At 37.9% G+C, this 12,299-nt stretch overlaps 1 protein-coding gene across 1 annotated transcript; it reads left to right on the plus strand.

Moving 5' to 3' along the window:
- Window positions 1–823: 823 nt before the first annotated feature.
- LOC149845232 (uncharacterized) lies at window positions 824–2,784 on the plus strand. The gene is made up of 4 exons (XM_089997516.1): window positions 824–888; window positions 971–1,075; window positions 1,174–1,527; window positions 2,639–2,784. The coding sequence occupies exons 1-4, from the start codon at window positions 826–828 to the stop codon at window positions 2,723–2,725; spliced, it is 609 nt and encodes a 202-aa protein (XP_089853642.1). The 5' UTR covers window positions 824–825; the 3' UTR covers window positions 2,726–2,784.
- The last annotated feature ends 9,515 nt before the right edge of the window (window positions 2,785–12,299 follow it).

Genomic DNA, 12,299 nt, shown 5'->3' on the forward strand with positions numbered 1-12,299 from the left:
TTGTGGTCGCTCATCCAGTAGTAGCCAGGCTCAACCTTCATCTTCACAGGCTCCTGTGATAGGTATATCATATAACTAATTAGATGCTTGATTAGTTCAAATGCACATTCTGAGAATTTCTAATGTATTTTTTTACAGATGATGTTGCGCCTGTACACGACCCACCTACACCAGTTGATCACACAAGTCAACAGCCAACACAGGAAACATGGTCTTCTCAGGCTGGCACAAGAAGACTCATTCGAATAGTGTATATCGATAATCGACCGTAAGTATTTTGTTTTCAATTATTGCATATCTTTTAAATATTTTATATTGATATTTACTGTGTAACAATTCATGTGCAGCACGAGGTTTGAGCCACAAGAAGTAGTACAGGAGATTAGGAATTCACTTCTTCAACATCTACCAGGACCAGTTGCTCAATGGAAAGAGTACCCAAAGGAGGTGTTACACAGATTGTGGTCCTCATTCATGGTATATAGTTGTTCATCATAGTTAATGTGTTTCATATTTAATTTATTTAAGCAATGTCTACTAACTTTCTGAAAATATTTGTAGGCTTCGAATCGCTTCGCAACTACGGTGGAAGAAAATGATGCAAGGAAGGTGTGGCAGAAGGTGGTTGCCAATCGATTTGCAGACATGCTGCACACTATGAAGACTACAGCAAAAAAAGCATCTGGCGTAGTAGATGATCCATTACTGTGGAAGGGCCATGGTCCTATTACTATCAGGAGAGATTACTGGGACGAAATGTGCGATAAGTGGGCGGGAGATGCATTTAAAAATCGCTCTGCGAAGACTTCACAAAATCGATCGAAGATGCCCGAAGCCCATCTACACACAGGTGGATCTAAGACATTTGGGAGCCACCTAAAGAAAATGGTAACTCATCAATATATAATATTAATTTTATAAGTATTGTTGCAAACTTGTGTACTAAATCTTTTGTCATTTAACTTCGCAGGAAGCAGAAAAAGGAGGCAGTGTACCATATAAGGATGTGTTTGTAGAAACACATAAACGGAAGACCACGGGAGTCTTCGTATCAGAGAAGGCGAGAACGACAACGGTATGTATTAATTCTATTAATAATCATTGCAATATATATGCAAGTTATCATAATGTTATCATTAATTATTAATGAATACTTTAAACATTATTTTGTAGGAGGCATATGAGCAACAGATGGTAGAGCGATATGGCGATGACGCTACTCAGCATCCATCATTTGATCCTACAGCATGGGTGACTGCAGCAGGTGAACCCAAAAAAGGTCGCGTGTTCGGGTTTGGGAGTAATATGAACACTTCACCAGTTATTGGTTCTTCCAGTTACGGCTCACCGACTTCTTGCGCCGACATAAGCTCCAAGCAGCCGAATATTCTTTCCAGTGATGATGTACGCCAGATCATTAATGAATCACTGAATAACTACTTTCAATACACCGTCGCCCCCTTTCTCCGAAATGAGATCAAGGCCGCTGTTCAGGATAGGGGATCTTCGATTCCAGGTCCCTCTCAGGTATAATCACATATTCAGTTTTTTGACTGCCTTAGAGCACATATGAGCATGCTATAATAACATATAGAGTTTTTTTATTGCATTAGAGCACATATGAGCATGCTATAATCACATATAAAGTTTTTTTGTCTGCCTTAGAGCACATATGAGCATGCTATAATCACATATAAAGTTGTTTTGCCTGCCTTAGAGCACATATGAGCATGCTATATTCACATATTCAACTTTTTTACTGCCTTAGTACACATACGAGCATGATCGAATCACATATATAGTTTTTTGCCTGCCTTAAAGCACATCTGAGCATGGTAGAATCACATATAGAGTTTTTTTAGATGCCTTAGAACACATATGAACATGCTATAATCACATATTCAATTTTTTGACTGCCTTAGCACACATATGAGCATGATAGAATCACATATATATATATATATATATATATATATATATATATATATATATATACTTTTTGTCTGCCTTAGAGCACATATGAGCATGATAGAATCACATATAAAGTTTTTTTGACTGCATTAGAACACATATGAGCATGCTATAATCACATATTCAATTTTTTGACTGCCTAAGAACACATATGAGCATATTATAATCACATATTCAGTTTTTTGACTGCCTTAGCACACATATGAGCATGCTATAATAACATATAGAGTTTTTTTACTGCCTTAGAACACATATGAACATGTTATATATCATTTATGATAGAATCACATATAAAATTTTTGGCTTTGCCTGCCTTAGAGCACATATGAGCATGCTATATTCACATATTCAATTTTTTTACTGCCTTAGCACACATACGAGCATGATCGAATCACATATATAGTTTTTTGCCTGCCTTAAAGCACATCTGAGCATGGTAGAATCACATATAGAGTTTTTTTAGATGCCTTAGAACACATATGAACATGCTATAATCACATATTCAATTTTTTGACTGCCTTAGCACACATATGAGCATGATAGAGTCACATATAGAGTTTTTTTATTGCCTTAGATCACACATGAGCACATGATAGAATCACATATAGTGTGTAATTTATTTCATTATATTTTGTTTATCAATACTGACTGTTCTTTTCTTGTGTAGGCTGCTAGCGATAATCAGGGTAGTGGAGCTGAAGGGACAGATAAAGACAATGAACAAGAAGACGCACAAAATCTTGGCGATGATTAGAAGACTATGTTGAAGAAGTTCTATTCTTTTTATTTTTCCTAATTGTAATTGTTGAATTGTAAATAATTAAACTTCTTAATTTTAAGGTGGAACGATTAATTGTTGTAGATTCTTGTTATATGAATTTTTTTGTGTGGTTTGTTTTTTATTTACAGGAAATATAAATTGTACAGGAAATAGAAATTGTACAGTTCTCGGTAATTAATTTTCAAATAATTTTTTTTTTAATTTTTTTTCGTGTTTGCGACGGAACCATCCGTCACTATTCATATTAATCTAGCGACGGCATAGCGACGGAAGTAAATCCGTCGCCAAGCCATGGTCGCCGTTTAGTACCAGCGGATTGGCGACGGAATATAGCGCTCGTTATTCCGTCGCAATTAGCGACGGACCTGGCGACATAATCATTCCGTCGCCAGTTAGCGTCGAAATATTCGCGACGTAAGCATACTGTCGCCTCGTTGTCGCTAATCCGTCGCTAACCATGTTAGCGACGGATTAGCGACGGAATGTGGTCGTCGCTAATCTACTGCTTTGTTGTAGTGTGTTAGAAACAATCCATAAGTCCCTCTTTATCCTTGGCTTAGTTGACCATTAACTTTTGACTCAATTGAGGTCGAATTTGACCTTACTAGGATCATTTCTATCCAATTTTCACCTATGCTTTCATAACGATTGAGCTTTTATTTGGCCTTGACCTATTTTTTTTTTAGTCTTTTGGGCCTCTTAAACACCCATTATGGCATTTCTGGTGGTTGGGGGTTGAGGCTTTAGGCTTATATAAACCTCACATCTTTCTCGTTTCATTCTTATCCCTCTCTCATGAGTGCTCTCTCTCTCTCTCTCTCTCTCTCTCTCTCTCTCTCTCTCTTCTCTTTTCTTATCCACAAGATCTATCCTCTTTCTTTTCTTTTGGGTTTTTGAGATTCTGGTTTGGATCTCTATCCATGATCCAGATCTAATTATTGTTTGAATCTCTATCTAAGATCCAGATCTAGTTGTAGTTCAGTTCTCTATTCAATACCCAAATTTGGTTGTTTGGATCCTCATCCAGGATCCAAGTTTAGTTATTATCAAGATCTCTATCTAGGATCCAAATTCGGTTGCTGATCTGACTCATATCTAAATGTTGTTCAGATCATGATCCAATCATTATTCGAATCCAAATCCAGTTGTTATTTGAATCCAAATTCAATTGTTATTCAAATTTAAATCCATCTACTATCCAAACCTAGTTGATGTTCAGATTCATTACTAAGATCTTGATCTAATTGTTGTGCATATTCATACCCACTTGCAGTTTAAATTCATACCTATATTCAAACTCAAGATCTATACCAAATTCGAACCTAGATCTTTCTCTCCTAGTCAAAAGGTTGTTCAAGGTGATTCGTGTTGAGGTTATCGGTCTCGCCCAGTGCAGAGCATAGGCCGATTTTTTTGTGAATAAGCAAAAGCTCGGTTGTATCATATGAACATAGTTGCACGAATACCCATTGCACTGAGGACTTGACCCTAAGTGAGGCAACTATCGCTTGAAAGATAGCTCGTGTATACGCGTGCCTTTGAGTGTACCTAGTTGAAGCTCGGCTTGACCCACTTAGTTAATCAAAGTGCCAACTAGTACTACTTTGCTGCACCGTTCGACTGAGTGTTGGGGCATCATATTAAACATGACCAAGTTCATGAAAAATACCATGGTAAAGTTCAGGAAATTGAAAATATATTTGAATAACTTGAGGAAAAGTGGTGAATGTTACCAGTGCCCATACAACCGTGGTTAGTTTGAAAAATCGTATTTAGAAATGGAGTATCACAAACTAGCGTGCAACCAAAGTATGGTCTCGCCGTTAGTCCCTTGATTTGAAACACTACTGGTTGGTCCACTGCTCCCATGTAATATGCACATCCCCATATATATTCAGAACCAACCATCCATTCCTTTCATGTGTGTGTGTGTGTGTGTGTGTGTGAGAGAGAGAGAGAGAGAGAGAGAGAGAGAGAGAGAGAGAGAGAGAGATGGTTTGGGCATGGTTTTCTTACTCCATTCAGACAATAAGATGAACAAAAATACGAGGATACAAGGACACATGACATGGGTTCCACTTACAAGTTTGAAACCGTTTGAAAGATAGGAAATGAGGTGACAGAAATTTTTAAGTTTTAGTCAATAAAATCTATTTTTTATATTTTGATATTTACAAATTATGTTTTTGTTAAAAAATATTAAAAAGTGTTGAAATTATATTAAAATAAAACTGATACATGCTGGTTTCCGATCAGCGTGTCCACTTGTGTCCTAAGAACACGCGGCCAAAAAACACCTTACTATGACATACATACACGCACGGACAAGAGTTAGACTAGGAGACGTAGTAGACGGAGAGTGATTGACAAGAAGGGCTGACTCTATAATCCATTAGGTGAATGAAGGATATGGTGTCTTCTGATCCCCAAGTGTCTAGGCTTTCTCTCCGAGTTCAGATTGGGTGCATTACGATTGCACAAAAAAAATGTGCATTAAACACCTGATCGCCCTCCATCAGGCCTTGGGCACCACACCTCCATCAGGTCTTTTCACTTTCTCACCCGCCCTAATTTTTTTGAGGCTGGATCAAGTGCAAATTTATTGCACAAAGTACGTGAAACGCTGCACCACCTGACCACCACTCATCTGTGTGAGATCCTGTGAGCTGTGGGTCCCAACAGCTGATTGGTGGACATCAGGCAGAGCAATCGCAGCGCAGCTGGCACATGAACTCCTGATCCAAATTTAAAAACAGAGGGATCAGACGATGTGGGGCTCCACATCAAAGGAATCAATTAAGGTAACCCCTTTTCACTCAACATTCGGTTCGAGGGGTAAGGATGGATCATCGATGGTCAACATATCCCCTTCATTTGCATGATATCCTCTCACTCTAATTATCAAGCTCAACATATCCCCTTCATTTTTTGGCTCCTCTGAAATACATATAAATTTGATGCACAGAACAAACATTTATAGATGTTAAGCAGACAACCAAAACTGAAAGAAAGATACAGAAATCCCCCCCCCCCCCCCCAAGCAGTGGCCAAGGTATGACTAGGGAACAGAGCTTGAAAGGCGAAACCACATACAATTAGAGAGCCCACTATTTGATCATCCTCATCTCCAAGAGTCCAACCCAATTCATATAGTTATCATAGTGCACATACTAAACAAACTATCCACAACATCCTTACAGAGTAGGTGCTTATTTCTGTTTGGAAAAAATAAAACAAAAAAAACTAGAGAAGAAGATTTCTCTAGAATGAAAAACACACAAGAATGGAGCAAGAGTTTTACTGACTTCAATAACCAACCAACCAATATCACACAATGAGAATACAAGACTGCTATATATAGCATATAGGCCCAGACCGAATTTACTAACACAGTAAATTCATACTATGAAAAAACTAAAAGACTATTACCTTTCTCAAAAAGATAATTAAGAGAGGAATACAAAAAGTTGCATAGAAAAGCTGTAGAAATCCTAAATGCAAAACAAGTTCCCAAGATAAGTTAAATGAGGAAGGAATACAAAGTGTCTAGCTTATATTTTCAACAGTCCCTCTTAAGCTAGACTATAACGACACCTAATTTGTCTCTCAATTTTATTGAAAGTTTCATTCTTCAATGCTTTGTAAAATATCAATCACTTGGTCTTGGGTGTTGCAAAACTTGACATAGACATCTTCATCTTTGACCAAGTCTCTAATGAAATGATACTTGATTCGAATATGCTTGCTTTTGTCATGAAAAACTGAATTTTTGGTGAGTGTTATAGCTGAATTATTGTCACAAAACAAATGAGTGATTTCATATTGAGGATGTTTCAGCTTATGGAGAATCCACCTTAACCAGAGAACTTGACAACTAAGAACAACCAATGAAATATACTCAGCTTCGGTTGTGGAGAGAGCCACAACAACTTGTTTCTTCTTCTTTTTTGCCATTTTCTTTTTTCTGTCTTTTTCTACTTTATTGTTGCTCCTCCTCTCACCCCTTCACTCTCTTCTTTTCTTTATTTTCCCTTTTTTTCTTCTTTTTAATGTTGTTCTTTACATATATGCTGATGTTTTTCATATACATGTGTGTGTGTGCAATTTTTAATATCTGTTTTTGCTGATAAGCTATATATATATATATATATATATATATATATATATATATATATATATATATATATATATATATATATATATATAATGCTCATTTTTATGCAATTTTTTGAATTTTGTGATATGTTACACCGAATTATACACTTCATCCTTGGTCGTGATCATATGTTTGTTACTAAAATTTAACTATTTATTGTAATATTTCTACTTTTCATGATGTTTTTTTGTCACACTTAGGCTCTAACTAGTCATTTTAAAGATCTTCATCCTAGGCTCCGACTAGCACTTTTGACAACTAAGTTCTCATACAAAAGAATGACATTTAGAGTAAAGGCATGCACCCAAAGAGAATAACCCAGCCACTAACTTCATCCTAAACATGGATGCCCCCATTAAATTTTGACAGCATTAATTTTTCCCACAATCTACTGGACAAAGAAGGAAGGAGCTCTTAAGAAACAAACTCCTCAAAATTCAAAAATGAACAAAATAACAATAACAAAGTTTAGTAGACAGTACCAATGGAAGATAAAAATTAATTTTCCCCTGCTATTATTGTATCCAAGCTCAAAAGCATTGCTTAAGCAAGCAAAACATATTCTCAGTCATATCCAAAAGCCGTACAACCAAGCAGCCTCTTGCCTAGTAACGGATCCGTTTCCTACAACCTTTCAATTGTTACTTTAAATAACAACGAATTGGTTATTGTAGTTATTCATATGTAAACCCCCTCCCACGCCCACCTTTCTCTTCAAATTTTCTTCATGTTAAACTTTTTAATTATCCTTTTTGCTTATATTATTCCTATTTTGGCATTTTCGGTTTAAATGAAAATCTATATTAATTTTGTCCTAGTAAAATGTACATAATAGGTCGGGAGGGAACTTCCACTTAGGGGTGGAAAAACCTGACACGACCCGTCAACCCGACTCGCCAACCCGCCTCTTAGGCGGCTTCGGGTTGGGCTTAAGCCAACCCGTTTAATAAATGGGTCGACCCGCCTAACCCGTTTATTAAACGGGTCGGGTTCGGGTTGGGGGTATGCCAACCTGCCAACCCGATTGACCCATTTAATAAACGGGTTAGGCGGGCGGGCCAACCCGCCAACCCGTCTGCCAACCCGCCAACCCGACCCGTCAACCTGAGAACCCGTTTACCCGACCCAACCCATTTATTAAATGGGTTGGCGGGTCGTGTCGGGTTACCCGTTTATTAAACGGGCCGGGCCGGTTCGTGTTTGCCACAGCCGACCCGTTTAATAAACGGGTTGGGTTCGGGTTGAGGTATGCTGACCCGCCAACCCGTCGGGTCGACCCGCCAACCCGACACGATTGCCACCCCTACTTCCACTAGCATAAACTGTAAAACGAAATTCCAAAAAATAAATTGACATGTATAACCCGCCAACCTGGCTGCCCCGTTTAATAAACGGGTTAGGCGGGCGGGCCAACCCGACCCGTCAACCCGACCCGCCAACCTGAGAACCTGTTTACCCGACCCAACCCATTTATTAAATGGGTTGGCGGGTCGTGTCGGGTTACCCGTTTATTAAACGGGCCGGGCCGGTTCGTGTTTGCCACAGCCGACCCGTTTAATAAACGGGTCGGGTTCGGGTTGAGGTATGCTGACCCACCAACCCGACACGATTGCCACCCTTACTTCCACTAGCATAAACTGTAAAACGAAATTCCAAAAAATAAATTGGCATGTATAACAAGCAAAACCAAAAGAGTTTAAGAAATATATAGAAGCTCACAATGGACGTCGATCCAGGGTGAACAGATAAGTGTTCACTTCTCTGCTCAGATGAACAACGTTTCTACTTTCTATCACGTCTTTCCAAAAAAATAATTAGGGTTTATAAACATAAATGGATCCAAACAGCCAGACTAAACCGAAACGCAGTAGTTAAAAACGTTAATGTTACCATTTTCACCGGTACTTCAACAAATCAATCAGCAAACCAAAATCTTACTGCTAAAAGCAGCATCTCATATAAAACAGAAGAAAAGAAAAAAGACTTAGACACTGATGATTCGAACCGATCAAAGCCAGTTTTAAGATTAATACGAGTAAAACCTATTAAAACTTGAATCTGATGGGCATGAACACAGATCGACGAATTTTTTAGAGCAACAGAGGAATTTTCAAGAGTGACGGTTTTTATCCGCATTTAGCAAAAGATATCCCGTTAGGGTTATACTTAACGCAAATGAAGATGAAAAAACGGCGTGAAATAGAAAATGCAGGGGAAAGTAACCTGTAAAGACGCATTTAAGGGAATGAACGAGCGAGAAGTTTTATAGAACGAAAAAAGGGCTCGATCGAGTTATTTACCGAGAAGGGATTGACGTCTTCTTCGTCAAAGGGTTGGGGTCGTCTCGACGAGGCATCTTCGTTCGCCGGATCCAGCGGAAAACGGTGTGCGGGAAGGACGGAAGGCCAAGACTTTGGGGGTCCGAATGACCGCCACATATATAAGCATGTGGGCTCGTATTGCCGTGTGTGTGTCAGCATTACTTAGCATCGGAGTCCGGTGCGGTTGCAAAGACTTAAGTATCCTTTTCGGTCATATGAAACAATGGTTCGACAAAAGGATAAAAATATTCTCCATCCAAAAAAAGGAAACAACGATTCAAGAAAAAAACAAAAATATCATCTATCCAGAAAGTCGAGGATGATGTTAACTCTTCAAAGCTCAAACATTTTATTTTCACCCTAAGCAGTAAACTTTTGCACCATCTGCTGTAACAGGAGCTCCTTTTGACGATGCATCCTTTGTCGTCGTCTGCTGCCATCTAAGCACCATTTGCTGTCGTCTGCTGTCGTCGGAGCACCCTTTATCGTCGTCTGCTATCGTCAGAGCACCCTTTGCCCTCGTCTGCGCAGTGACAGCATCGTTGTCACCATCGGTTGTGTCTACATTCTAAGTGTTTCTCCTCCACTGTTGGATTACCAAAACTCGTATCATTTCAGTGAGTTTTGTGTAAGGTTTCGTTATGCAAACAAATCGATTTATAAATCTGAATGCTAAATCTTACAACCGATTGTACTATTCATGCTAAATAACACCTATTTTCATACTGAAACAAATCGATTTGTACCTATCCACCTTCTGGGCATCGAAAAATAGTTTACATGATTTGTTCTTATAAAAGCCAAATATTTCAACGATATGTACTTATGAATGCTAAATTTCTATAATGATTTGTACGTTAGAATGCAACAATGATTTATACATTTAATGCAATAGCGATTTATACGTTTGAAGCAGTAACGATTTTATGAAATTATCACTATTTGTACTTAAGTTTGATAAATTGTACAACAATGTTTACGTATAAAGCTCAAATGTTACAACAATATGTACTTACAAAGGTTGTGATTTCTACAACGATTTGTAAGTTTGAAGCAACAACAATTTATACATTCAAAGCAGTAACGATGTGTATTTATAAAGTTACCTCAATTTGTACTTAAGTTTACTAAATCTTGCAACGATGTTTACTTATAAAGCCAAACATTGCGATGATTTGTAATGTTGGTGATTGTTTAACGAATGAGATAATTTGTATTATTATATACTTGGGGAGGCGGTTGTAGCATATAATGATGCAGTTAAATTTATGTATTGTGCATGTTAGCAATGTCTAAAGCTTGTCAGACAAAAAATCCCCCGTCGTTCGATGGGATGACTATTAAAGAAATTATCCACCAGTCCCATCTATATGAGTGTTATGAAAGGTACCAAAATATAATGAAGATTGAGAATGATAAAGACAGGGACAAAGCGTTGAAATTGTATAATGCGGAGTATTATCCATCAGATATTGAGGCTGAAGAGCAAAGAAAGCATGAGGAAGAACTAAAGATAAAGAAGAAGAAGGATGATAAAGAGAAGGAAAAGCAAAGGAAGAAGGAGGAGGATAATAAAAAGCAAAGAAATAAAAGACAAATGAAGAAGGAGGAGGATGAGAGGGAAAGGCAAAGGAAGAAGGCAGAGGATAGGGAAAGGCAAAGGAAGAAGGATGAGGAGAATGAAAAGCAAAGGAAGAAAAGGCAAATGAAGAAGGAGGAGGAGAGGGAAATGCAAAGAAAGAATAAGGAGGAGGAGAAAGAGAAGGAAAGGCAATTAAAGAAGAAGAAGGAGAAATAGAAGGAAATACAAATGATGAAGATGAAAGAGGAAAGGCAAAGCAAGAAGTATCAGGATAAGGAAGAGAAGGAAAGGCAAATGAAGGAGAAGGAGGACAGGAAAAAGAAGGAAAGACAAAGAAAGGAGGAGGACGAAGAAGAGAATGAAAGGCAAATGAAGGAGAAGGAGAACGAGGAAGAGAAGGAAAGGCAAAGGAAGGAGAAAGAGAAGGAGGACGAGAAAGAGAAGGAAAGAGAAAGGAAAAAATAGGAGGAAGAGAAGGAAATGGAAAGGAAAAAGTAGAAGGAAGATAAGGAAATGAAAATGAATGAAAAAATCGAAAAAGGAGGGAGGCGAATGAGCGAAAGAAGGAAGAGGAAAGGCAGAGGATGGAGGAAGGGGATGAAGAAGAGAAAAGTGTGATCAAGGTACGTAAATCAATCATGTCTGTCATGATTTACTGTGATAGATATTATTATGTATAGCGATTATTGTAATAGCGATTACTATGTATATCGATTAATGTGATATCGATTACTATGTATAGCGATTACTGTGATAGCAATTACTGTGATAGCCATTACTATGTATAGCGATTATTATGATAGTGATTATTGTGAACGATTTACTATTCTAAATATAATTATGTATAACGATTACTATATATTACGATTACTGTGATAGCGAGTGTGCAACGATTATTATTTATAGCGATTATTGTGTATAGCGACATGTAGAAGTACAAATGAGACTAATTTTGATTTGATACAAATAATATGTTATTTTGTGTTACAGGAAGGTCAAAAGAGAAGTAGAGCACCAGGTGAAAAGCTCAGAAGGCGGTGTCAGTGGCCTGTAGTTCTGTTATGGTATGAACAATTGAGTGAATATTCATATGATCGATTACGAACTATGCACTTCGACGGCTTTCTGGACCAACATTCTTTTAAAACGTGTTGAAACACCATGACCCACCTAGTAAATAAGTAGAATCATAAGATTAACACATTCCAGTTTGATTCTTTTGAGATCACCATGACCCTAGAAGATGTGGTGTGGATTACGGGCCATAAGTGTTGTTCTATTACAAGATTCAAATTATAATGCAAGGGACAAGTACACGACCCTTCTAGGAATGTCGAGGGAGGACTGGAGTCAATGTATTTATGGTAGAAGCAATTCCACATTGATGAAAGTTTCTTCTTTCCGTAATAAATGAGAAGGCCGGTCTGCTACATATGCATCTGAAAGAGCTGACCAAGAGTTGCGTGACTTCCTTTATTTTTTTGGACT

The sequence above is a fragment of the Nuphar pumila genome, chromosome 2, assembly GCF_984573655.1.
Source record: "Nuphar pumila chromosome 2, dmNupPumi1.hap1.1, whole genome shotgun sequence".
Classification (NCBI taxonomy): Eukaryota; Viridiplantae; Streptophyta; class Magnoliopsida; order Nymphaeales; family Nymphaeaceae; genus Nuphar; species Nuphar pumila.

Excerpts from the sequence above, each read along its gene's own strand:
- LOC149845232 (XM_089997516.1), top strand. The coding sequence starts at position 826 with ATGCCCGAAGCCCATCTACACACAGGTGGATCTAAGACATTTGGGAGC. Across the intron at positions 889-970 it reads GGAGCCACCTAAAGAAAATG|GAAGCAGAAAAAGGAGGCAG; the intron begins GTAACTCATCAA and ends TTAACTTCGCAG. Across the intron at positions 1,528-2,638 it reads CGATTCCAGGTCCCTCTCAG|GCTGCTAGCGATAATCAGGG; the intron begins GTATAATCACAT and ends TTTCTTGTGTAG.